We start from the raw sequence: 27,345 nt of genomic DNA, 5'->3' as shown, positions 1-27,345 counted from the left end.
GCAGGGAGGTGTGGGTTGGGGGGGGAGAGCCCAGGGCTGGGGTGGCAGGGTGTGCAGGTGTGTGTGGGGGGGTGAGCCCAGGGCTGGGGCAGCAGGGGAGTGCAGCGAGGAGCCCAGGGCTGGGGTGGGGGCAGCCAAAATTTTTTTTGCCTGGGGTGGCAAAAAACCTAGAGCTGGCCCTGGCGAAATCCGCACCTCTCTCACCCTCCCATTCCAACATACAGGTGAGCCTGCAGAGAAAGGTACATATATAGTCATTTCCACCAGTCATTCCCTCCAGTGGTGGGAGGGAACAGTTGGAGAAAATAGAGGAAACACTCCTGGGAATGACTAAGCCAAGAAGAGCGGGAGAAGTCATATTCTGTCTAGAGACAACAGTGACGTTGACAAAATGGTGAGTGTGTGTGAAACCTGCTGGAAGTACAGAGATGTACAACAGAAAGAATAGAGGACACAGACTGAGTTAGATTTGTTTGTTCTGGAAAAAAACATGATGACCTTATCGTAGACTATTTTAGCAACTTTCCCAAAGCTCGACACTTAAACGTATCACAACTTCAGTGCAATCTGGCTCGGTCCCATTAAATCAATGTTTGCATATGAGAGAATTCCATAAAATGCCATGGTCTGTAGTAATGGCAGGGGCCATACCTCAAGAATAGGGAATTCATGTTGAAATTCAGAAGTTTCTGCAAAGATAGGGATGGATTAGCAGAATGTAGAGTACAGTGAAGGACTCGCTCAGAAAGTCAATTGATGCAAGAGCAGAGCCATCTTTAGCTCTGCTCATCTACAGAGCAACACCTCTGCAATGTGAAAAACCACCAGCAAAACTTCTGTATAATAGATATGGCCTATTATCAGACACAAGGCATAACCAAAGGATGGCAAATAACTAATTTTCAGCAAAGAGGTCAGACAACTTAAAACTGATAGAAAATTATTAAAGAGGAGGAAGACCCTTATCATAGTTCTTTTGTTTTTAAATACTCAAAGACTATGTTTGAATTTAAAAAGATAGTTAGTGGCCAGCAGAGGCTGCAGTGATTAAAGGAATGTCATCTCATTCATATTTCATGATCAACAGAAAGTGAAAGCATTTTGCTCAGATGTTTTCTAAGGTACCTGAGAATGTGGCTGAGAGAGCAAACAAGCAGACAGCAGAGGGAGAGCAGATACACTGGCTGTACAATAACCAACATGGATCGATCCTGTTCTGGACTGCATGAAAAAGACTAAACAAGCCATTGAAGAAATGGAAGGACATTTTGCTTTATGGTACATCTGGAAGACTCTTGAAATTGTCAAAAAGACTGTCTGAGACTTGTTGATAGCATAACTATATGTAAGAAATTGATAATTCCTCTAGTTAGAATTTTTTCAAGCAGGAAATTTAGTACAAAATTGTAAAGGGCAGGCCTGCTACACAGGGCCGGGGGCGGGGGGGGGGGGCAAGTGGGGCAATTTGCCCCAGGCCCTGGGCCCTGCAGGGGCCCCCTGAGAATATAGTATTCTATAATATTGCAATTTTTGTTATGGAAGGGACCCCTGAAATTGCTTTGCCCGAGGCCCCCTGAATCCTCTGGTGGCTCTGTTCCTACAAAGGGTTACGCTTCAGCAAGGAGTATTATAGTTGCCATCCCTCCTGCAGAATACTATCCAGAGCCACACGGCCTGTTGACTCATGCACAGAGATGGGGAACCAGTTGCAGAGGCTGAGGCAGGAAATATAGCCAGGCTAGAGTACAGTAACAGTAATCCTGTTTACTGCATATGGGTTTTGACTTGTTTGTTAAATAAATAGGTTGCCCTATTTATTTAACAAACACTCATAGCTGAATACTAGGTTCCCCTGCCTCAGAGACGGGCATCTCTGGGTCTAAGGGGGGGCAGTGGGTCTCTGCGCGCTACCCGCACCCAGAGCACCGATTCCGCAGCTCCCATTGGCTGGGATTTTCAGATTTTCAGAAGTCCTGAGCAGCTACAACTCCCCTTGACTTCAGCTGCAGTTGAAAATGTTGCCCTTTTGTTCCTATCATAATGCCTTTGAGAAGCAAAGCTCTACTCCCGCTGTGTCCCACCATTCTTCTCCTTATGATAACGTAGTTCTTGGAAATGCCCTGAAGGTGGCAACGGAGGCCAGGAGCAACAGGTCTAAGGCAGGGGTGGGCAAACTTTTTGGCCCGATGGCCACATCTGGGTTATGCAACTGTATGGAGGACTGGGTAGGGAAGGATGTGCCTCCCCAAACAGCTTGGCCCCCACCCCCTCCCACTTCCCGCCCCCTGACTGCCCCCTCAGAACTCCCAAACCATCCAAACCCCCCTGCTCCTTGTCCCCTGACTGCCTTCTCCCGGGACCCCCACTCCCATCCAACCTTGTCCAGCTTGGCCCCCACCCCCTCCCACTTCCCGCCCCCTGACTGCCCCCTCAGAACTCCCAAACCATCCAAACCCCCCTGCTCCTTGTCCCCTGACTGCCTTCTCCCGGGACCCCCACTCCCATCCAACCTTGTCCCCTGACTGCTCCAACCCCTATCCACACCCCCGTCCCCTGCAGGGGCTGCTCCAGGCAACAGCACAGCAAGTACGTGCCTGGGGCGGCAAGCCGCGGGGGGTGACCTGCCGGTCACTGTGAGGTGGTAGTCAGGCTGCCTTTGGCGGCATGCCTGTGGGAGGTCCGCAGGTCCCGTGGCTTTGGCGGCAATTCGGCGGTGGGTACGCCAAAGGCACGAAACCGGCAGACCTCCCACAGGCATGCCGCCGAATCCATGTTACCAGTGGACCTCCCACGGGCATGCCACCGAAAGCCGCCTGACTGCCGTGCTTGGGGTGGAAAATACATAGAACTGCCCCTGGCCGACTGACAGTGCCCCCAGGGCTCCCACCCCCTATCCAACCGCCCTCTGCTCCTTGTCCCTTGACTGCCCCCTCCTGGGGCCCCTGGTCCATAACTGCCCCCTAGAATCCCACCCCCTGACTGCCCCAACCCCTATCCACATCCCTGCCCCCTGACAGGCCCCCCCAGGATTCCCACTCCCAGCCCTCTCTGTTCCCCATCCCCTGACCGCCCCCCCAGAACTAATGCCCCATCCAACCACAACCTCCTCCCTGACTGCCCCCCAGGACTCCCTGCTCCCCACGCTGCCCAGTGGGAATGGTGGGCCAGAGTGCGGCCCGCGCAGCGGCGTGGCTGCGGAGGAGAGAGGACAGCGAGGGAGGGGCCAGGGACTAGGCTCCCTGACCAGGAGCTCAGGGGCCGGGCAGGATGGATCTGGCCCATGGGTAATAGTTTGCCTACGTCTGGTCTAAGGGGACCCTGGAATATCTTAGCAGGCCCAGGATGGGTCTGGTTAGTGCTGCCAGTATCATTCATAGGACCACTGTGCCAGTACAGCTGATGCTGGGGTAGTGAGTAGGGCATGCAGTTGCCTTTCTCAGGCTGCTGGGAATTACACAAGGGGAGGGATCGGGGTAAAGCCTGGCTTAACATATTAGAAGGAATTACAGCTCTGCCATTTTGGAACTGCTCAGCATTTCCTGCATAAATCCCATGTTATATGAAAATAAGCTGGAAAAATTGGCGCAGCTGCAGGCTTTGTCCCTATTTTTTCTCTATACCCCAGCCCCTTCCAACTTGCAGGGCCACTGGTCACAGCTACTATCCTTATGGCCTCGAAAAAGCAGGCAGCAGCCGAGGACTGGGAGATGTGGACACCTCCTCACAAGGTTGCAGGGCAGGGGCCTTTACTATTTTACAGACCAGTTAGCTGTGGGACCTGTCTTTGTACAGCACCCCACTAATTTACACTAAATCTCCACTTCACTTGCAAGAACCCCTCTTTCTGAGGCTGCAAGCAGCAGCATCACCTGTCTGTCTCCTCTACTGCCATAGGTCCCAGACCAGCAATGATCACCATGGCTGCGCAGAGTCCCACGGACTTCAGCAGGGTACCACACAGGTGCATCTGCCTGTGTGTATCCAGTTGCAGGATTGGGGCCTTAGTACTGATGGATGTTGGCTCTCTCATATGTGCTTGCTCACACCCCATATGCTCTTGTTTGGACTCCGTGGTCTCATGATCCATGCTGCTCCTCACTAGTTTGGAGGCGAATCCCTCTGTACATGGAAGTGAGGTAGTGGAAAGGCAAAGCCTAGAGTACAGTTCAAGGATCAGTGATGCTCTCCTGTTTGCAATGTTATGGGGAGGAACCTTGAATGGCTGTGTAAACAGAGTCCTCCCAGTGGCTCCTGGTATAGTTTGTGCCAATGCTATACTGGGCCTTGTAGATTAGGACTGAAACTTTGCATGTAGGCTGGTTTTCAATGGGAGGCCAGAGTGATGTGCTCTCTGTGGGTACTCACATGCTCCCTGCCAGGACCTGATTATAGGAGGCTGAGTTTCTCTGGTAACAGCTACCAGTACCAACAGCATAGACATTGGGGCCAAAGACTCATCTTAGGTGTGTGTGATGGCAGCAGCTACTGCTGCTAGAATTTTATGGACGGCTGTATTTGGATCCTGGCAGAGACATGAAAGGCGAGAGGGATTGACATATTAAGCAAGATGGAATTGATGTTCATGGAGAGACGGAAGCATGTCAAAAAATCCACTGCCACCATCATGCCTCCTTGTATCCCAGGCGGTTGCTTAGAGTATGTCAGGTCTGCCTACAGCCATGGAGTCCTGCTGGATTCACGGCTGGCATTCTTTGTGTAAAATGCTCTCTCCTACTTCTGCCTGTTCAGGAGATTTCAGCCCATCCTGCTGGCCACAGGGACCCACCCCGGTATGACCTCAAGGCTTGATTATTGCAACCCACACTACAGGAATTAAACCATTTATCTTAAGCAGCTCCACTTGGTTCAAAGTGCAGCCAACTGCTTACCCAGCAGCACAGGCCGCTGAGAACTCATCATTTCAGTGCCCTGACCCTACATTGGATGCTGAGTTCAGTTCAAGGTTTCAATCCAGTTCAGACTAGCCCTCACCCCCTGAGATAATGATGGTATGTGGCAGCCATGGTCCTCTGGAGAGTGGAATTGTCAATCCTGAGGGTGAGACCTGCAGTCACAGGGGTCAGAGCTCTTTCTGCAGCTGTGAAAGTCACTCCTGAAAGGGATCAGAAAAACCAGGAGTCTTGGTGCCTTCTGAGCAGAATGAACTTGGCATCTGCACAAATAAAGGATGATTAAAAGGAGAATCCAACCAACTGGGATAGAGAAACCAAGACAGACTGTATTTATAGTTCTGGGGTTCTAAGGCACTCTGATGCCCTGATGATTGGCACCAATATTGGTACCAAGACCGAAAACAAGAACAAGCTCAATCTATCCAATTTGACTGTATAACAACCAGGAGAGCGGGGAGCTGATAATTTACAAGTGCTTTGAAGGATGTAAGCATACAGGAAGGAGAGTGTCACAGGGTGACTGGTCCCAGTAAATGAAGTATGTTCAGTGCCCCTGTGTCAGCACAGGTGCTCTCACTGGCCAATTAAGAGGGTGGGGCAGCCCCTGGGGGCTATATTGAACTGGGGGATACCCAGTGATGAAGCAGCAAAGAATCGTGTGGCACCTTATAGACTAACAGACGTTTTGAAGCATGAGCTTTCATGGGTGAATACTCACTTCGTCAGATGCATGTAGTGGAAATTTCCAGGGGCAGGTATATATATGCAAGCAAGAAGCAAGCTAGAGATAACAAGGTTAGTTCAATCAGGGAGGATGAGGCCCTGTTCTAGCAGTTGAAGTGTGAAAACCAAGGGAGGAGAAACTGGTTTTGTAAGAAAGAAGCAGGTATTTCCTGGGAGAAGGCTGCAGTCAGGAGAGCAGCAAGAAGCCGGCTAGCTGGCATACCAAAGCCAGAGCCAGAAGGCTGATGGGAGAGGAGCAGTGGAGATCTGCACTGTGGCTGTGGGACTTCTGTTATGATTTCTGTACATAGGACTTCCATAATAAATGAACCTCACAGGGGCAATGTTTATACTTGGGAAGACTGGGCAGTATTTCTGGGGACTCAGAAGGAGAGAAACTGAGGCTGGTGCACTTATTGTGCTGTGGCCCACAGCATGAGGGTGCTCAGGGCAGGGCTGCCCTTCTGACAGAGAGGAACTATTTCTGTATCAGTGTATGCACAATAGATGTAGGTATCTACCCTAGGCCAAGCTACCTGTACTAATATTTAAAATCCAAAGAGACAGTGGAAAAATTCTACCCTACAGTCCAAAAGCTGGAAACAAGCTCTGTCTCCTCCTGTGCAGATTTGGGCTCTTTAAGTAAAGGTATAGCTGGCAGAATGGGGTGAAATGGAGAAGGGAAACTCTCAGGAGATACTTCCTGGCAGTGAAATGCGTGAGTCTGTGGAACAGTCTCCCAGGGGAAGGGTTGGCAGTGTGATCACCTGGGACTTTTAAAGCTAGACTGGGACAGAGTATTGGAGAATTGTTTTTAGGAACCAGTCCTGCCTTGGCCCTTGGGAGGAGGAGCTGTTGGATTAACAGGATCTTTCTGCTGCCTGTGATTCTCTGTGGAGTGACTGAGGGACTGATTTTCAAACTGTGTGTTTCTGGTATAACCTGTGTTTCTCATGGTATCAGCCAGTGCAATCTCAGTGCCCCTGTGTCCCTCCCTCCCTGCCGCTTGTTTTGAACCAGAGAATAGCCATGTTGCTGCAATTATAGCTGCAGTGTCTGGGCAGGGAGCTGAACCAGTTGGGTGAATAAAGAAGCTGCGTGAGTGCCCCTGTGCCTGCAGTGGGGGAATATGGATACCTTTGCTTTTAGCTGCACTTGGAGACTTGAATATTTTTTCCTGTCCCCTTAAATAAAAGGCAGCTCAGCACAGACTTGCTGCTGTTGCGTCCCAGCTCTGGCTCCCTCCCCTCCTCCCTCCGGGGCTGATGTGATGTGTTGCGACTGCCCGACCTTCCCTCCCAGTCTCATGATTCTGTCTCTTAATCCTCCCAGAGCCATGTGAGCCTGCAGACCAATAGCGGCCTGGGGGTGGGCGGCGGGGAGGCGAGCCGGCTCCAGGCAGAGATGCTTCAGCTGGACCTGATCGATGCTGCCGAGGAGACCTCTGCCGAAGAGGAAATCGCCCCAGAGCCGCTCAAGAAGGAGCCCCCGCCGGTAACCATGGACACCTACAGACCCAAGCGGCCCACAACTCTCAACCTCTTCCCACAGGTGCCTCGGACCCAGGTAAGTCTGGATTGGAGCATGTCCAGGGGATGAGGGGCCTAGAACCTAGCGTGATGATGGGTGCATTTAAAAGGCCCCTCTCTCTTTGCCTGTCCCCTGGGCTCCTAGGGAGTGCAGGGAGGATTCCCAACCTCCTGATGGTCCCAGATGCTAGTCATCTCCTTGGGGCCTCAAGCAAGCTCAACAGTGGCAATAGCAACTGGGGAGGTGAGAGCTGCTGGGTGGTATTGGGCCTAGCTCCAATCTATGTAACTCAGCCCCTGGTGTGGGGTGAGGAGGGGGTTAATCCCTTTTCCAGAGGCTTTTGTTTTGGATGACACAGCTCGGCTGGTGGATGGAAGCCATGGAGGCAGAAAGTGGGGGTGGGGAGTTGAACTCTTCTCCCTTGCTTTTGGGTTGGAGGTGTTGAATGGCTGGGGAGTCACACATCCCTCTCCTCTGAGATCATTCGTTAACAACCTGATAATTATCAGAGGGGTAGCCGTGTTAGGGCTTGGCTACACTCACACTTTACAGCGCTGCAACTGGGGTGTGAAAAAACACCCCCCTGAGCGCTGCAAGATACAGCGCTGTAAAGCGTCAGTGTAATCAGGGCAGCAGCGCTGAGAGCGCGGCTCCCAGCGCTGCACGCTACACCCGTAAGGGATGTGGTTTACATGCAGCGCTGGGAGAGCTGTCTCCCAGCACTGCCGCTCTGACTACACTCACACTTCAAAGCGCTGCCGCGGCAGCGCTTTGAAATTCCAAATGTAGCCATACCCCTAATCTGGATCTGTAAAAGCAGCAAAGAATCCTGTGGCATTGTATAGACTAACAGACGTTTTGGAGCATGAGCTTTCGTGGGTGAATACCCACTTCTTCAGATGCATGTGGTGGAAATATCCAGGGACAGGTATATATATGCTAGCAAGCAAGCTAGAGATAATGAGGTCAGTTCAATCAGGGAGGATGAGGCCCTGTTCTAGCAGTTGAGGTGTGAAAACCAAGAGAGGAGAAACTGGTTCAGTAGTTGGCAAGCCATTCACCTGATAATTGGGTGAGGCTTGGAGGGATATGGTGTCCCCTTGCCGAGATTCCCAGCCAGCATTCCAAGAAGGCAGCACCAGAATACTGGCCTGGCAGAGATGCTCAGCCAGGGCCTTCTGCCCTGGGTATTGTGGGGTTGTCCAGGGTCACTTTGTCTTACTGACCCCTAGAAATCATCATCTGGAGTGCGGGAGACAGTATGGTTCTGGGTGAGTCACTACAGGATGGTGTCAGAGTCCTGGTGTGGCACTGGTCAGGTAGGGAGTGGAGGGGAGGGGCAGGAGCAAAGAGTCAGCCTCTGGGTGGGGATGAGGAGTCTGAAAGGAGGTAGATGGGGGCGTAGCCATGGCAAGTCAGTCTGGTGGTGGAGAAGGGATTGTGGGTTTAGGGGGCTGGAAGAGTCTGAGGAGGCTGGATTTGAGGTGGAGCAGCTTTGGGAGGACATAGGGGAGAGCTTCAGTAAATGAGGCATGAAGTGACAAATTTATGAATGAGCCATTGAGCAGAGTGTGCTGGGCCTGAGGTGTGTGTGTGTGTGGAGCAAGGAGGGAAGTCATCCAGGAGGACATGCAGGGCAAAGCAGTGTGATGGGTACTGGAAAGCTTCGGGTTACAGCAAGGGAATGGACGGTTCAGCTGGAGGCTGTAGCCGGGCTATCTCCCTACCTGCTCTCAGAGGGAAAGTCAGGTCAGGATGTGGATGGGAGATAGGGTGACCAGACAGCAAATGTGAACAATCGGGATGGGGGGTATGGGTGAATAATAGGAGCCTATATAAGAAAAAGACCCAAAAATCGGGACTGTCCCTATAAAACTGGACATCTGGTCACCCTAATGGGAGAGCTCCTAAGTCTGAACCAACAGGGGCTAGTGCAGGTAGTGTGGGTGACTCAGTAGGGGATGCTTGCTGACCCCCATGTCCCAGCACAGTCAGTGCTAGAGGGTATGGTGCTGGTGCTCTCTTCTGAGTGAGATAGGAGCCCAAGGTCCTGACTAGTGGCGCTTCAGGTGATTCCATTCTATTTCCCAAAATTCCCCCTGCAGTTTCATCTAGACAAGAGATGCTTCTTCACTTCCTCTCCTAAGCAATTAACTGTGAGGGGGCTGCATTTCAGTTTTGTGTGCAGCGCTTGTGTGCACTAGCAGGAATCCCTTTGCTCGTCTGTCTCCTGCAGAGTTTGCAAAGCAGTGCACGGTGCAATACATACGGAAAGTTATGTTTATCATTCTCTGTTGTTGAGAAGTGGCTTCTCTTGCCAAGTAAGAGGATTTTCATCCAGGTGACATTCAGCTGAGAAGAATGAAATGAGAGGCAGGTGTTTCTGTGTATGACAGATGGGGAGGAGTTGGTGGATATGACATCGGATTGCATCCCCATAAAAGTGGCAGCTGATCTTAAATTTCCAATTGAGGCACTGAGGAGAGGGGAACATGGGAGAGGAAAAGGCTACCAAGGATAGAGCCCCCCAACCATAGGGTGGGACAGTTAGGAGCTATCAGTGATGGCAGAGGAGAAGCAGGCTGACATGAGATGGCATGGGACTCAGGAAGGTGTGAGACCTTTGCGGGGAAGGTGATGCCAGTGTGGGCAGTAGTGCTAGAAATTGAGGTGGGAGGCTGGGAAGGAGGCTTGGAGGAAGTAGGAAGAGGGAGGTTTGGCAGCCACAGAATTACAGCAGCTGCTTGGCATTCTGGAGTGAGAGCAAGTAGCAAACCCTTGGCAGAGAGGAAGGGGAGCCAAGGTAGAGATGGAGCAAGCAGCAGGCACCAGAGAGGGAGCGAGAAGATGAAGTCTGGTCTTTACAGCTCAGAGGAGAAGGCGAGGTCTCTGGAGGGGAATGCCCTGCTGTCATGTTAGCTTAGGGCTGGGGATTCTGTTCTGTCATCTGAATCGGGAAGTTTGATCCAGGAAGCCAGTCCCTGGTGAAATTCCAAGGCAATGGCTTTGGGGAGAGACATAGTGGGGGTGTCCGAGGGGGGTGTCTGTCTGATTTTCTGTGTGTTGGGGAGAATGGACAGGTGCGGAAGGGGGTCAGAGCCAGAGAGATGGGAGTGTATGGGGAAAGAGGGGTTTGGTGCAGAAGCTGAGTGTGTTGGTGGGAATGTGCAGTGGAAGAAGATGGTGCATGGGAGTGGAAGGGAGAGTGGGAGGAGGATGGATAGGACTGGAGGGTTAAGATGGGTGTGTGCAGTGTGGCAGGGGTTGGCTAGGGTGGGGAGCGTCCATGTGGCTGAAGACCCTATCGAGCTGGTTGACCTCACTGGCTGTTGAATCGTTTATGATGCTATTTTTCTTCATTGTGCTGCAGATGAGGGCTGAGTCGTCCTCCCACAGAATATGGATTGAAACTTGCCCCAGTTATTTCCTGTTCCCCCTCTTCATTGCTGTTTATATAGACAGCTGTGCCTGGCTGCCCTCAGAGGCTGTGGAGACTGTACTGTGGGGGGCTTTGTCCAGGAAGGGCCTTCACACCTGCCCAGGGGTTGGGGTCTGCCTCCTGGGCTTTTCACTGAGGGAAAACTGTAAATGGAGCCACCTGGGGCTGGATCTCTGAGGGCTGGAAACCTCTTCTCATTTTGGTCTTGTCCAGGAGCAATGCTGGTCTTAGACCTGGTTGGCCAGCATGCCTCCCCCACCCCCTTGGAGCAGAACTAGGGGAGAGGGGGGTCTCCAGGCCAGTCAGGTTTTCATGCAGGCTCCTTTCCAAGCAGCTCTTGCTGTCTTTTAAGTCAACTGCTCGTGGTCCTGTGCACATGGAGCTGCCAGATGGACAGACAAGTGCAGAGCCCGAAGTGCCTGGCAGTGACAGCTGGGCCCTGCTGTAATCCTTTCAGACCCTGAGTCCACAGAACGAGCTTGAGAGAGGAGGAATCTGAGCGTCACATCCTGGCAACACCCATTTTTTCATGTTCTCTGTGTGTGTATATATCTTCCTACTATATTTTCCACTGCATGCATCTGGTGAAGTGGGTTTTAGCCCTCAAAAGCTTATGCCCAAATAAATTTGTTAGTCTCTAAGGTGCCGCAAGTACTCCTGTTCTTTTTGCTGATACAGACTAACACGGCTGCTACTCTGAAACATCCTGGTTAGTGTTGCTAGCGCAGAGCAGCCTGAATAGGCACTGACATGGTGGGGCACTGCTGTGCAGAAGCTAGCATTGCTGGCTTCTTGTTATGGCATAAGGAAAAATAAATGTAGAGAGAGCATCCTAGTGAAGAGGGGGTGCAATGTTTGTGCCAGAGGGGAAGGCTGGGTGATGGAAGAGAGGACCAGCTGAATGGCAGGTGAGCCTTTTTAATGTGGAGTGTCTGCCTCTAATACCAGGATAATACTTCCCCACAGCTTCTGCTATTACATAGAGTAGAGCAAGTGGAAGAGTCCTCCTGACAGAGAGCAGTGAGAGTCACTGTGGGAAGGAGAGATTTCTTCTTCACTTTCACTTCCTCCTCTTGGGATTTGCCGTTATAACCTCTCTGTAAGGGAGCAGCAGCCAGCATTTGCCCTGAAAATACTATAGTATCAGATTAGTGACTCTAGTCAATGCTTCAGGCCTTCCTCTAGAGTTGGATGAGGCTGGGGGTTGCATGTGTCACTCAGAGACTCGGTAGGTTGATTGGTTTCAGAGTAGCAGCCGTGTTAGTCTGTATCCGCAAAAAGAACAGGAGTACTTGTGGCACGTTAGAGACTAACAACTTTATTTGGGCATAAGCTTTCGTGGGTTACAGCTCACTTCTTCGAATGCATAGAATGGAACACACAGACAGGAGATATTTATACATAGGTTAATTGGGTCAGAAATGCAAACACAAGTTCAGAGTAGTTCTAGTCTGGAAAGGGGCTAGCAGTCATTCTACATTTCAATCACAGTGTGTGATTGCAGCTCATGTGGACACACCCAAGCTAGCCTTTTTCTTACTAACTCGAATACTGGAGCAGTGAAGCCATGGTAGTGCAGGCTTCAGCATGGGCTAGCTACCCGAATAATTGTCCAGATGGCTTGTACAGCCTATGCTGAAGGCCATGGTGCCACAGCTTCACTGGTCTAGGACCTAAGCTATCTGGAGTATGTCTACAGAACCTGCAGTCACACTATACGATTGCAGTATAGATGTACCCTCTGTACCAATGGCCCTTTCTTTCCCCACAGCCCTGCTCCCCGCGCATGTATGTGTATTAATCAGAATTGCTCACTTCAGTGACTAAAACACATTCTTACTGCTCTGTCCTCTTGTTAGCCCTGCAGAACCTTCCTGGCTCCGAAAGGGTGGGAGGGTCGATCCTCTTCACATCAGCAGCATTTTTGTTCTGTTCTGCCACCAGAACAGATGTTCTAAGTTGCTGTGTGTGACATGGAGAGGGTCCCACTTGGCCAGGGCTGGCTCTACTATTTTTGCCGCCCCCAAGCAGCATGCCGAATTGCCACTGCAGACGGCAGGGGCAGTCTGTGTGCTGTTAGGGCGGCATGCGCGTTTCCGCAGCGGCAATTCGGCGGCGCTGCCGCGGACAGTGGAACATAGAAGCTGCTGCCGAATTACCGCCGCTGAGGAAATGCGCGTGTTGCCCTAACAGCACATGGACTGCCCCTGCGACAGCAATTCGGCACGCTGCTTGGGGGCAAAAACACACAGACTGCCGCCCCAAGCACCTGCTTGGAATGCTGGTGCCTGGAGCCGGCCCTGCACTTGGCTCTAGGGTGACTAGACAGCAAGTGTGAAAAATAGGGACTTGGTGTGGGAGGGTAGTAGGCGCCTATATAAGAAAAAAACCCAAATATCGAGACTGTCCCTATAAAATTGGGACATCTGGTCACCCTACTTGGCTCCCAGATCCCACGGGGAGTGTATGGCATAGGCAGTTAGGAAGAAAGCTGTTCTTTGCAGTCTGGGCCCATGTGATCTGGAGTCGCTATCATGGAATCCAATGATGTCATTTGTTTAGAGTCACTTTTGGGAGCGGAACTGCCCTTGGTGCCATTACACATAAGGGTTTGCTATTGTAAAAGCACGTGACTTCACTGTCAGTGAAGAGTGGCTGCAGGTCCCAGTGAGAGAGTTACACTGGAGAGGCAGGTTTCAGAGTAGCAGCCGTGGAAGAAGGCCTCCAGGCAAATAGCACTGTTCACAACCTCCTCAGCCTCTGTCCATCCTTCCAGCGGCTCCAGGCAGTCATCTCTCTTCATTCCCTCCTTGTCATAGGTTTGATGGGTGTGGCCAGCAGCACTCCTCCCTGTAATCTGGTACCCTCCCCTCCCCCTGCTTTACCCTGCACACTCACCTCCTGTCTTCTCTCCTTTTTTCGAGCAGAGCTGATCTCTTGATGTGGGAAGGCTCCGACTGTGACTCATGTTGCAAACAGGGCAGGATCTGAAACTGGGCCCCATGGTGCAGTGTCTCTACCTCTGGGCCTGCAGTGTATCCTGCTGCTGCTGCAGCTGATGGTGAGGCTGGGCAAATTCAGCCTCTGCTTTTCCCTATGCCCCCAATGATCTCCCCATAAAAGGGTCTCTCAGAGATGCTTGTGGTCCCTGTTAACTTGCCCATGGCTCTCCTTTGCAGTGCTGCCCCTCCCTGGGACTCCACCCACTCCCTAGCTGATCTGTCTAGCCTGAGATGCTGTAGGCATGTTTAAAAAGAGTTTGTCTATCTTAGATCTCCATTACCATAGGCTCTCAGCACCCCACACTCCTTAGTGTGGCAGGAAAGCACTCTTCTCCCCTCTGTACAGGTACTAGAGAGATGAGACTTACCCAGTGCTACACAGGAAGCCTATGGAGGACTCTGGCATTGAACCCAGGTCTCCCAAGTCCTAGGCTAGTGTCCTAACAACTGGACCATCCTCTGGGTCTGTTGGACACTTAGATGAGGAAATAGGAGGAAAGGGCACTGACTGGCTTCTCGGAAGGTATGTCAGGTGGTGACAGCAGCAAGATGAGCAGGGTAGAGGCAAGGGGTTTGGGAACTACATTTAATCTCTTTCCTTATTGCAATAGCTTCCTTTGCCTCCCATTTGGAGCAGATGGCTCTCAACTGATGCCTGGTTCTGCTGCTTCCAGACCCTTCCCCTCACAGCCAAGCTCCCTCTTCCATTTGGGTAGAAAAAGGGGGTTAGGTTTTAAACAGGAAACACATCAATGTTCCCTCCCATCCCAACCAGTGTAGAGACTGCAGCCAGGATCTGCTCAGAGCCCTCCTTTAGCATCCCCACCATTAGGGCAGGGAGGAGGCAAAGACTCATATATTCTTCCAAAGGCAGGGGCTAAGACCATCCGCTGGCTTCAGTCCCAGGCATCCCCCATAAACTCAGTTGCACTCACCACTTTATGGTCCCAGGAGCCAGCCTGCTGCTGCTGTTTGGGCAGCTGTCCTGCCACTTTCCAAGCTGCTACTTTCCTTCTGCATGAGAATCCTCCCAGATGGATGCTCCAGCTCACTGGAGCACATGGGGGTGTTCCCATTTATACTGCTCTGTTCTGGGCTGTGGGATAGACTCCCAGAGCACCTTGGCTATTAGTGTCAGGGAGTGGCTGGGATCGCCCTAACTATCATCCAGCCCAGGCCCTCATAATTCTTCCCCTCCGTCTCTCTGTGGCTAAGTACTGGGCACACCTGGGTGTGTGCTGGGCCCCAGTGAGCTGACATAAGCTCTGGTGTATGACGGAGTGAGGGGCACCTCTGATCTCCCTCTGGTGCTGCCCAACGGTCCTCAGTGACAGGAGTGCTTCTGACTCCATTTCCCATCATTCTGGGGGAGGATCTGCTGAGCTCAGATGCAGATACCCTGAGATCTGAGGCACTCCAAGGGTCAGGGGAGGGAGAGAAATCAATCTGCCAGCTGCTGGGACCAAACACCTGCTTGATCAGACTCTGTGGGGGCAGGATAGTATCTGGTCATCCTCGATTCAAGCCCTTTGTGGCTCTCTTTGCATTTCCGCGATGGTAACCAGAATGCATCCTATCCCTGGGCAACTGTGTGAGCTTCCTGCATTCTCTATGCTGGGTCTGGTGCATCCGATCCCCCCCACACTCTTATAGTCCCCTGGCCAGCTCATGCGCTGATGGAGAGAGGGCTGGGTGCTGCTACCTCCTTTGCAGCCAGGGCTGCCCCTCTGGGCACAGTGTGCAGGAGCCCTGGCAGAGGTGATGACTATGGCAGCTTGACTGGCTGCGATCCCATTCTGACAAGTGACTGGGAGCTGCAATGAGGCAAATGGGGCACTTAGTTCTTTGCACTGGCATGAGCAGGGCTTTTGGGGTTATGTTGGCAGCCTGCACCAGCCCTTCTTGTTCTGGTGGAGTGGGGGTGTCCCCCTTCCTGGGCAGAGGGAGGGAACTGGCAGACTCTTTATACAGCATGTGCCTTCTCAGAGGCTTCCCATGCCAAGGGCTCTTTGCATTTGGAAAGGAGCACAAGGTGACTATTAGGCAGCTCAGAGATTGAGAACTAGAAATTCCCTAGCAGATCTGAATCCCTCTTTGGGGGAAGTGTAGGAATGTTAGGAGGATCTGCAAACCCTTCTGATGGCAGAGAAAATCCAAAGGGCCCCAGAGATTGATCTCTCTCTCTCTCTCTCTCTCTCTCTCTCTCTCTCTCACACACACACACACACACACACACACACCACTAAGTGAGACTCAGCCTGGGTCAATATAGAGCCTGCAGCTGGGGAAAAATAACCCAAAAGCTCGATCCCCAGTGGAAGGGGAACCCAGAGGGCAGATTCCTTCTTCCTAGGCTGAGAGAGACTCTGTGGGGATTGGAGGAGGGGGAGCAAACAGGACAGGAGTTTACAATGAGATGGCTGCAGAACACCAGTGGTATTCTGTGGACTGGGTATGCAAAATCCTCAGTCCCACCCTGGGGACTTTGGAGAGACCTCACCTCAGATCCCACACTCAGTGGTGGAGCCCTCAGTCCCAGAGAGCTCTAATTCTGGGACTTGAGGGGTCAATTTATGAGGTGAGATTACTAAGGCTCTGTCTAGGCTGGCTCAGTGATAACTAAACATGAAGGGGGAAGGTGATTGAAGGATGTAAAGCCTGAGGAGGGGAAGGAATCTTTAGGGCAATATACTGAGGTGTAACTAGAGCAGTGGGGTGAGACTAAGAGGGGATATTTTGATTTAACCTTGGGAGATGCCTTGACACTGAGATGTGGATGAGTCTACAGACGACAGGGTGGGACTCCCTATGCTAGTTTGGGACAGAGCCCTAGAGAATGTGATGGAGGGTTTAGAGGGGCCATGGGTCTGCTCTGGCACAGAAGGGAGAGGGATACCAGACTGGATGGTCCATCTCCCTGTGGTGGACCCTGTTCACTGGGAATATGTCCACACTGCAGCTAGGAGCGAGCCTGTTAACATGGGTAGACAGACTTATGAGTGCTAAAAATAGCTGCGTGGACACACAGCACTGCCAGAGTCTCAGGCTAGCCACCCAAGCTTGGACCTAGAGTATAGGATGGCTTGAGCTCTGGTGGCTAGCCCAAGCTTCCGCTGGTGCTGCACCATGCACACTGTTGTTTTTAGGATACTAGCTCAGGCCCTGCTAGTGTGCTTCTGTCTGCCCGGGCTGGCAGGCTTGCTCCTACCTGTAGTGTAGATCTACCTCAGTGCCTGCCCCTCAGAATTTGTCAGCTAATGCCTGGAAGCAGCTGGTGGGGGTTGTAGGATCTGGCTGCGCTCATGGTTTCTCCAGCTCTGCCAGGAACACTCAGGAGTAGCAACTGCAGGATGCTTGATGCCCCGTACCAGCTTGATTCTCTGAATGGCATCTCACTGAGGCCATGTCTACACTGGGAAAATGCATCAAGTCCCCCTTTGGATTAACCATGACCAGCTAATGTGTTTTTAAACACGCCTGCCTTATCCAGAGGAAGGGCAAAATGGGTTGAACATCACAGTAGTTCAGACATCATAGTTATGGTGTTTTCTAAAAAGATGCAGTTTCCCAATGCAGACAAAGTCAGAAAGAGCAGGTCCTGGGGCAGGAGCCGAACAGAGTGACCTTTGTGGCCCTCATGCCCAGGGTGGCATAGGCAGCGAGGCAGCTATGTTGCCCATGGGGGAGATGTTGGTCCTGGTGATAACACATCATTTTTCTCTTGCCTGGCCTGCTGTGATGAGAGCAGAGCGTATGTACAAAGTGCTGGCTGTGCCCTGGAGAGGTGTGGGACACAGCAGAGGAACAACCAGTGTGTATACATACTGCCTGCCATGCTCACAAGCATTTCTCTTGGCCCTCTATGCCCAATATCACTGAAGGGCTTGTACTTCCTGTGCCACAAGTGTCTAGAGCTTCTCACGCCAACAATTGCCAGACACATGACCTGGCCTCTGGCGCTCCCCAGCCAGGGGTTAATGTGCCTCTCATTGGTGGTTCAAGTGTACTAGACTTCATGAGCTCCTCTGGTAACATGGACAGTGAAGATAACAAAGTGAATGTTGCGAGGAAAGAGCATGCAGGGGAGAGACTACATGCACAATGTGTAGATGCAAGGTTTGCTTGGGATTTTCCTGCTGAAGGAAAACAAAATCTGTGTGGGTCCTTGGGGCAGTGCCCTGAGTGCCACTCTAGGGTTGGGGTACAAAAATCCAGATCAGGTTCTTCCTCATTGTTCGTGGCTCGTTCCCTCCTGTGCCTTGAGTTAGCCTGGGCAGTAGCTTGGGAGCTTTCTCAGCAGCAGCTGCAGATCTGGGATTAGCTTGTGGATCCCTCTGAGCAGCCAGATCCTCTGATGCACATGGACAATCGTTGGCTGATGTGGAGGAAGACTGGGGAAGTGGAGTGGTGGGCTGGGGGAGGGACAGGGCATCTTTGTGCCATGCGCTGTTTACTGTTCCAGCTACAAGGCAGCTTTGTTCTTCTTCTCAGGACACTCTGAATAACAACTCTCTAGGGAAAAAGAACAGTTGGCAGGAGCGGGTGTCCCGGTCGTCATCCCCCCTGAAAACTGGTGAGTCCAAGCTCTCAGCAGGAGGCTGCTTCTCTCACTCTCTCCGGTTTTCCCCTTCTGTCTCCTGGCAGTTCCTTCAGTGCCTGGATCTCAGAGGAGCAACCGCAGTCCTGCATCCTCCCAGTGCCCCTTCCCTCTGGCCTGTGCCCAGTGAGGTGGGTGCTGTGCTTATCCACAGGCTGATGGAGGAACATTTGGCCAGCTGGGAGTTGATTCCTCTCTGCCCACCCGCTTTTATTGGTACCTGCCCCAGCTGGTAAATTCCTTCCTTTCCTGGTATCCTGGGTGCTGGTAGCATTCCAGCTTGGACCAGAAGTGAGAGATGGCTTGTACTCAGATGTTCTTGTAGTAACCTTGGAGCATGAATAGCTGTTCTGGGGTTAGCGATCAGGAGGCAGAGCCCAGGATAAGCTCCTGTTCCTACTGAGGCCTACGGATATGCAGAAGGGTAATCTGAATATTGTTTAGCTGGCATGGGATGTAGGCTCAGCAGGGAACTCTTCTTGGGCCCATAACCTCAGTCCCAGCCCCTGGGTGGGGGGGATTTGGGGTGGGGGAGGGGGGCTGGCAGCAGCTTGGGTATGTCCTCACTGTGTATCCCAGCACAGAGTGCTCCTAGGCTGCTTGTGCTCTGGATTTGATGGATGGATATTGCTCTTTTTCTCTCTCCCTCTTGCCCACCCCACAGGTGAGCAGACCCCTCCCCATGACCATATTTGCCTAAGTGATGAGGTCAATCACCAAAACAGCACAACCTCCACCAAAGATAGGGGCACGTCCACAGAGAGCCCATGCCGGCGCACAGCCGCCACACAGATCGCCCCTGCCTGTGTTGTGTCTTCCCGGGTGCCTGAGAAGCACCAGGCTGCCGGCCGGCTCCCACCCCACAACCCCAGTGTGGTGGTGGTGACGAGGGGGCCAGAAGCCCACCGGGACCGCATCCGCTACCAGATGGACGTGAGGCTAGAGGCCACTGAGGAGATCTACCTGACACCTGTACAGAAGAACTCAGACCCACTGGAGCCTGAGAAGCCCTTCCTGTCACAGTCCAGCGAGAACCGCATGTCTATCAGCTCCGACATCGACACCTCCAGCTACCCCCCACTGATGGGGAAGCCCAACCCCTCCATCAGCGAGGAGGACGAGGTGCTGGACTACATGTCCTCGCCTGAGAAGATGAGCCTGCCCAGGACCTCGTGCAGCAGCAGCAGCAACGGTGGCTACCGGCATGGGCACAGTCTCCAGAGGGCATCAGTGAGCTCAGACACCAGTGCCCTCTCTTACGACTCAGTCAAGTACACGCTGGTGGTAGATGAGAACGTGCAGCTGGAATTAGTCAGCCTGAAGCAGTGCTACTCAGGCTACAGCGACGAGAGCGACTCGGCAACCATCTACGACAACTGCGTCTCCTCACCCTATGAGTCAGCCATCGGTGAGGAGTATGAGGAGGATGCTCTGAAGCGTGATTCGGTCTGCCTGTCTGAGGACTCCACCCCCGAGGCTGACATCCATTTCTCCAAGAAGTTCCTCAATGTCTTCATGAGTGGCCGGTCGCGTTCCTCTAGTGAGTCCTGGGCTAAGCGGGGAAGGAGGGGGATGAGATGAGATGAGGCTCAACATAGATTGGGCTCCTCCTCCAGTGAGTGCTGAGCCTGGGGGTGGGGTTTGGGTGACGGAGGGCTTTGTAATTGTATTGGAAAGTGATCTTGGTTTTCTCCCCTACATCTCCTCCCCTCCTATTGTACTGACTGGACACTAAAAGTCTGGTTACATCTGACTGGATACTGCCAGGTCTCCTTTTCAACTGGACTTCCAGTCGAAAACTGGACACTTGGCAGCCCTACCCATGACTCATTAATTGCAGCAACCTCCACTCTTGTAAGTGCTCTACAGTCTGAATGGTTACTTGCATTGCTTTGAAATTTGGGGTGCCTCATCAGGGTTCAGGGTAGCATTAGTGAGCCACATTTGAGGTCATTTGACAGAGAGGTTCCCAAATTACAGGCCCCACCCCAAAAAGCATGGGTTAGCTTCTGCTGCCTTGTACGGTTAAACAGAGAGGCACTAATGACTGGGTGAGTGAATCACAACAGGCCTCTTGATGACTATGAACCCGCCCTTCTATTAACATAACTAAGAATAAGTTAATTACAAGCCCCCACCTAAAACAAAAGGAGTTTTGGACTTGCATCACATCAATAGTTTGATCTCTAGATGTATGCGCAAAAAAAAAAAAAAAAGTAGTTACCTGCACAGTATAACCTGCTTCAAATAGGATATGCAGCCATGTCCCTCTCTCTGCCCTCCAGAAATGCCCCTTTGGCCTCTACCAGGTGAACCATCTGTGGTTTGCTGGCTGAGAGTAGTGTACCAGGGAAAGGGTGGGGCTTGTGTAAATCCCCCACTGGCCACCAGTTGTATCCCCCGCAGCTTGAATTTCCCCCTTGACTGCACCGCTCATATTATCCCTCCCTCAGAAATACACCCAGTCTCCACTAATCCCTGTTCATATCCTCTGACTTTGTGGAGTTCGCTGGACACAAGTCCCATTCTGATGAACCACAGCTGGTTTGTCAAACAGGGACTTGAAAGCAGGAAGCCTCCGCTGTTTCTCCAGCTCTTGGGGACATTAGTGGAGACCAGGGTCATTTCTGGGGGATAGAGCTGGGATGAGGAATGTGATGACTCCCACCTCATTTCTGGCCTTTGAGATGCCTGAGGAAATTGCCCACCTTTACCCCACTACAGCTCTGCTGTCCAGTTCACTGGCCGGGACTCAGCAGAGAATCTGAGTACAACTGGGGCCAAGCCCACTTTATGGAGGCCAAACTCTGGCCACTTAATTCTTCTGTGATCTAGCGTCCTCCTGCAAGTTCTGTGCAGGTACCCTCGGCAGAGTCTGTCTGCCAGCCAGTAGTTCCTGCGTGGCCAGTTCCATGCAGGAGCTACAAAGGGCTTCCTTTCTCCACTTGACAGTTGCTCAGTGTCACCTATGCAAAAGCAGCTCGTGAGCCTCAGTCCTTTTGTACACAAAGCCACCAGCTCATTTGTCTCTGATTTGGCCCCCTTGAGCAGCCCAAGATGGAATGGGCTCAGGAGAATTGAATTTCCAGTATCACCCAGAGGGGTCGCTGCAGGGCAGGGCAGAGGTGTGCTGTGAGGAAGCTGGCTTTGCTGCCTGGGCTTGCCTGTTTCTAGAGGCCTTTGGGTGCGAGTGCCTTTCACCAGTGTTACACTGAAGGGCTTTCTGGAGCTTTATGCCAGGCTGAGTTCTCTGGTCCTCGGCTGGGCATGAGGAGAGAGACAGTTCTACCAGACACACCTCTCTCCCCTAGCTGGCATTGACATGCCAGTCCTGAATGTAGCACCCTCTGCTGGGGATACCACATAAGGGAAACCTGAAGTACATGCCAGGGCACAGCTGCTCCCAGAGTGGGTCCTGAGATTGGTCTCCCTCACTCATCCCCCTAGAGACTGTAATGTTCCCCTTTGCATACACAGGTGCAGAATCGTTTGGGCTGTTCTCCTGTATGATCAATGGGGAGGAGCAGGAACAGACTCACCGTGCTGTCTTTAGGTGAGTGTAGACACCCCCTGCACCCCAGTCCAGTCAGCCTTTCTTCCCAGAGCACTTGTTCTGCCTCTAGCCCAGAAGATGGGGGAAGGGGAAAACTCTTCACAACAGCTGCTGCTCTGTGCCTGGCTGTACTGAGCCCAGTCTAAACTTCTGCTTCCCTCTCACCAACATGCTTCTGTGGGAGGGGGAGCACCGGTGACCAAACTTTTGTAATTGGTTTGTATGTGTCCCAATTCCAGATGGTGTACAAGCTAAGCAGTATCAAGTATCACTGCTGGGGTGGGAGACCTCCAAAGAAATCTGAAAGTGCTCTGGGCGATTCGATAGGAGCCCCTTTTCAGTGCTGACTTCAAAGCTCCAGGATGGTATTGAGGGCAGTGTGCTGTCTGTAGATTATAATCCTCATGGTGATTAGGGATGCCAGAGCTCTACTCAAGCCCCAGTGTGCTGGCCAGTTGCAGCTCTGAGGAGGCCATTTTGCCTTTTCTGTCCGGCAGTGTGTGACAAATGTTGCAGTCACATGCAGTATCTTTGGGGCTCGTAGGTATGAAATCTATGAATGGTTTAGGTATGATTGTGTTCCACTCCCCGGGGGAGAGTTACCACAGCTCCAACAGGAGCTAATATCAGTGGGGGGTGACTAAGGCAAGTCATGGAGACTAAACAACTCTAAAGAGATACCATCCTCTGCAGTGGTTTGTATGTACTGCTTCAGATTGGCTTTTCCAGAGACCAAGAGACACAGAGGGCTTTTGGTATAAAAGGCTGAGCTTGAACTGACTCCAGGCTTTCTTTCTGATCCAGCAAGTGGACAGGACCTTCTGTCCAAGGGGTCCCCAACCCTTATGGAAGGGTTGGAAAGATGTTGGCCTACTAGGGCCCCATATGATTGTTGGGTAACTCCTGGTATGGTTAGTGTGTGATTAAATTGGTTTGTTGTTCTTTATTACGTTTTCTTTCTAATGCTTTTAACAGAAGAATAAATGGGCTTGCTTAGAAAGAGCTGTGTGATAGCTTGTAGGTGCTGGCGATGCATTGCTCACAGCCCTCGAGGAAAGACAGCAATGCACAGGCACTGGCCATTAGACAGACTGGCTTACTGGGGATATCACAGAGTAAGGGCAGGGAGATGTGCAGCATTAAAATCTCTGGGCAGAAGGGAGTGGGACAAGGGCCCTGTAAATTACCGCTGGAGCCCCGGGCAGTGTGGGTCAGGCACCGTGGATGGGCTGGCAGGGGGGATGCTGACCCCCAGCCCCATCCCTTCTGCCTGAGGTCCCGCCCCTTCCGGGGCCAGAGCCGGCCCCCATACCTGTAAGTGTTGAATGTTACTTTCACCCCTGGGTGATGGCTGGAGACCTGACTGGGCACTCTGGAGTGGACCATGGATGGGGGTTGGGAGGATATACAGTTGCAGTTACTCTGAAACTGTGGCACAGAGGATTCTCCATCTCTCCCTGTCCCTAGCTGCTAGGTATTGTTGTAGCTGTTAGGCAACCAGTGCTCCTGGTTGGCAAAGTGCTGGTGATTCCCCCCTCAGGTTTGTGCCTCGTCACGCGGATGAGCTGGAGCTGGAGGTGGATGACCCTCTGCTGGTGGAGGTGCAGGCAGAAGATTATTGGTACGAGGCCTACAACATGAGGACAGGTGACCGGGGCATCTTCCCTGCTTACTATGCGATTGAGGTCACCAAGGATCCTGACCACATTACAGGTACTGGGCCCCTCTCTATAGCTTGCATGTTGCCTCCCAATCCTGACCTACAGCATGTCCCTTGCTATTCCAGCCTATGGCCTCTCCTGAGCAGAGGCTGCCAGTCTTGCTGGGGTGGAGAGATGATTATGTTGTGCACAAAGTTCAGCTAAGAAGTAAATGGAGACCCTGCCAACTTCTGTTCATAGCTCTGTGTCCCAGGACCTCTTCCTGGAAATTTACGAAGCGTGCATCCGTAGCCCTGGGATGCTATGGGTGTGTGCATGTTGTGTGGATGTGCACTGATGCCGTGGGGGGGTGCACACGTTTGCACTGATGCTGGGGGGGGGGCACTGTGCACTGATATGGGTTGGGGATTGCACATTCTCAACTGCTTTGCACTTTATCTTCCAGCCCTGACCAAGAACAGTGACTGGATGGATCAGTTCCAGGTGAAATTCCTTGGCTCAGTCCAGGTTCCATATCACAAAGGCAATGATGTGCTGTGTGCGGCTATGCAGAAGGTACAGCAGCCCCTGAGTCCTGACCTCCCAAGGGGGCAAAGAACCTCTATTCCTACCTGCAGAGCAAAGGGCTTTCTGGGAAGATCTGGGAGCAAGGCGATCATTTCCCTGGGGATAGGAGGAGGCCGAGACCTCATTTGGAGGAACGAGGGCAGTAAGTACATGTGGTTTGTGGGTGTGATGGTCTGTCCCTTTGTCTCCTCCCAGATCGCCACCACCCGCCGCCTCACTGTGCACTTTAACCCACCCTCCAGCTGCATCCTGGAGATCAATGTGCGAGGAGTCAAGATTGCTGTGAAATCTGATGATTCCAAGGAGCAGAACAAGGTAACAGACCTCCCGGCCCTCAGTTCTGCTCACATACATCTCCGGGCTATCCCTGCTCCACCTGATCACATTCTCAATGCCCAGCATATCACCCGCCAATCACAGCTCCACATTAGCCTATGCCCACTAAAATAAGGACAATATTCTTATAAAAGCAATAAGAGATCCCTGATTTGCACCTCTCCCTAATTAGTTGTTCCTGGACCCCAGAAATGCACCCTGAGGGGTTGGAATTTATATAGTAGGATCCACCCCTCCCAAACACAACAGGAACTACCTCCCAGGGCCCTAGCTTCAAGTCCAGCCTCCCAGCCCCTGAGGGGAGCAGAATCCCCTGCCCACCAGGCCCTAACGCTGAGGTCCACCCTCCCAGCTGGTGGGTGCACTACTTCACCGGAATGTTAGTGAACTGAGCTGCTCTGATAATCTGTGAGCCGTTTCTAAACCCTTCTGCTGCTATTTTGAGTGCTGCTCTTGGATCTGAGCAGCAAAGCTCTTTAGATGGACATTGGAGGCTTCTGATTAGCGTTCTGCACAAATAGCCTATGCAGAGCTTACAAGAGGCAGATGCGGAGCCACATGAGGCCTTTAGGCAAAGCTATTCAGAAAACCTTCCCAAATGGTGATGCAGTTTCCCTGCTGGAGTAATTCAAGGTTGCCAGGTACTAGCAGCCTGGATTTTACTCAGACTGTATTTAAGGGACACTGTCAACTTGATTATTTTTAAAACTAATATTTAAAAATTCCAGTTTCTGATAGGGCCCTTTAAACAGTCAGGCCTGAGTGATGGATTTAATTATTATTTTACATTCCCATCGTGCCTAGGAGCCCTGTTCAGGGACCGGGAACCCTTTATGCTGGGTGCTGTACAAAGAGATGGTCTCTGCCCCAAAGAGCTTACAAGCTAAATAGAAGATGAGAACTCAGATGGACAGAGACAGACAGGGGAATACAGAGAAACAATGAGACAACATTGGTTGGCATGATGGGCAGTGGTCTTAGCACACTAGGAGCCTAACTGTTGTCAGGTTTTTGGTAGGTGTCACAGGTGGATAATGACTTGAGTGAGTTTTGTGGGTGTTCACAGGGAGCGCCTCCAAATCAGATGGGGCAGCATGGGAGAAAGTGCAAAGGTACTTGTTTGAAAATGTAACAGGTGGGTGATGCAGCATTCTGAAGGGATGTGAGCAGGGCAAGGTTGCCTGAGAGCCCGGAGGAGCATTTTAGCTGTGGGAAAGACCCTAGCTTAGAGATGTTAAATTATATACATATATATAACTGCTTTTCTGCTCCCTGACTGGGGTTTATAAAGGTCTTTTCAGCAAGGGAAAAACTGACTATACAGGGCAAACAGTGACACTGATGCTAAAAGTGCTCTTAAATGCACAAAGGAAACACGGAGGAACTGAGCAAGAGCTATGTGTAAGTTTGTCTCTCTAACCAGAAGTTGGTCCAATATAAGAGATGACCTCACCCACCTTGTGTCACACACACACACCGCGAGAAAAACGCTATGCTCGCTGTGAATGCTAATAGCTGGTCACTGATGGGAATCATGAACCTAACCTGTAACAAGAGCAGCTATAGTCCTTCCCGGAAGACATGTGATTTCACAAGTAGACAGTGCCTCTTGCAAGTTCATGCCAGGGAGAGGTTCATGCTACCAGCTAGAGCCAGGAATCATGCCTACAAATGCTGAGCAAGTTTCCCCCAGCTCTGACAAGGCACCTCAGCCCTCGCTCACAACACCCCCTGAAATTCCAGGCTCAGGTGCCGTGCACAGCTGAGCCCACGCACCTCAGTCCTGATATATTATCCCAGTCCTGGATCCACCCCACTCCCCACAGCCCTCGCCATGCCTCCCCAACCCTGACCTGCAACACCTTGCTGTATTGCAGTCCAGACCTCCACAAAGCAGTCACCAATTGTCAAATTGTTTGAAGGTTTGTGATGGGCAGAAATGGGGTCAGGCCAAGAGACACTTTCATGTGGGACCTGATTCTGGATCTCCATGGGTGAGAGATGGCCAGCATGTTACCCTCCTGCGCCCCATAGTGGCAGCCCTGTATCACCCTAGCAGTGCAGGCTGAGTCTGATAGCTCTTTTCTCTCTCCCACAGGGTAATAAATGTAGCCACTTTTTCCAGCTGAAGAACATTTCCTTCTGTGGATACCATCCAAAGAACAACAAGTGAGTGCCCATAGGGCCAAGGGCCTCCATGATCCTGATCCTGAGGGAGAGAGGCCCCCTTTCCTTCTCAGCCTGCTCTCTACTTACAGACTCAGTTGTGTTCCCTGGGAAAAAGGGTGGGAAAGGGCAGCATTCCAGCTGTCATCCTCCTCCTCCTCCTCCCTATGGGTTTCCCTTCCCTGTAAATGCTACCCACTTTTCTCTGCAGCTCCAGGTGTGGACCAGCCCTGGGAGTTCGATGCTTTCTGCCCCAGGGTCTTGTGATGGTTAAAAGGTATTTGCAGTGGGTTCCAAAGCTGAGGCTAGGAAGATGCAGTGAGTGATTGTTATTGGACCAAAGCTGAGTCACTGGACAGAGGAAGGGTTTTTCCTGTTGGGAATTTTCCCCTTTTCCCCATGTCATTGTGCCCAGGGCTGGGCATTTGCATAAGCATCACAAGGATCCTAAAGAGTCACTTCTTTCTTGGGGCTCCCCAGCCCAATATTGTCCCCCTGCCACCAGAATTAGACTGGCTGGATCCCAGTTTCTATGCTCTTCCCACCCCTCCCCACTTCCCAAAGCATAAGTCAGGCCCTGCTGTGAATACTTCCTGGCTCCTGGGCTGTTGTTCTGATGAGGCATTCAGCCTGGGAGGCAGGCAGACCTTCCTCTGCAGCACAGCCCTGTGCATGGCCTCCACTCCAGCCTCACCTGCGCTCTTCTCTCCCAGATATTTTGGGTTTATCACCAAGCACCCAGCTGACCACAGATTTGCCTGTCATGTCTTCGTCTCAGAGGAGTCCACCAAGCCGCTTGCGGAGTCTGTAGGGTGAGTCCCGGGGGGCGGCTGCAGGAGGAGATAGATCTACCTTCTC

At 51.9% G+C, this 27,345-nt stretch overlaps 1 protein-coding gene across 3 annotated transcripts in view; it reads left to right on the top strand.

The window, feature by feature from the left end:
* MAPK8IP1 (mitogen-activated protein kinase 8 interacting protein 1) overlaps nt 1–27,345 on the top strand; it is a 55,884-nt gene that overhangs the window by 25,868 nt on the left and 2,671 nt on the right. For all 3 annotated transcript variants that reach the window (XM_030559945.1, XM_030559944.1, XM_030559946.1), the window contains 9 exons: nt 6,969–7,202; nt 18,099–18,180; nt 18,869–19,744; nt 21,682–21,757; nt 23,298–23,470; nt 23,864–23,973; nt 24,181–24,300; nt 26,420–26,490; nt 27,201–27,299. In XM_030559945.1, the coding sequence (XP_030415805.1) occupies nt 6,969–7,202; nt 18,099–18,180; nt 18,869–19,744; nt 21,682–21,757; nt 23,298–23,470; nt 23,864–23,973; nt 24,181–24,300; nt 26,420–26,490; nt 27,201–27,299 (1,841 nt within the window). The remainder of the gene's footprint in view (nt 1–6,968; nt 7,203–18,098; nt 18,181–18,868; nt 19,745–21,681; nt 21,758–23,297; nt 23,471–23,863; nt 23,974–24,180; nt 24,301–26,419; nt 26,491–27,200; nt 27,300–27,345) is intronic.

The sequence above is a fragment of the Gopherus evgoodei genome, chromosome 4 (assembly GCF_007399415.2).
Source record: "Gopherus evgoodei ecotype Sinaloan lineage chromosome 4, rGopEvg1_v1.p, whole genome shotgun sequence".
Taxonomy (NCBI): Eukaryota; Metazoa; Chordata; order Testudines; family Testudinidae; genus Gopherus; species Gopherus evgoodei.
Note: the sequence above shows the minus strand (reverse complement) of the source record. Positions and strands in the feature narration are given on the sequence as shown.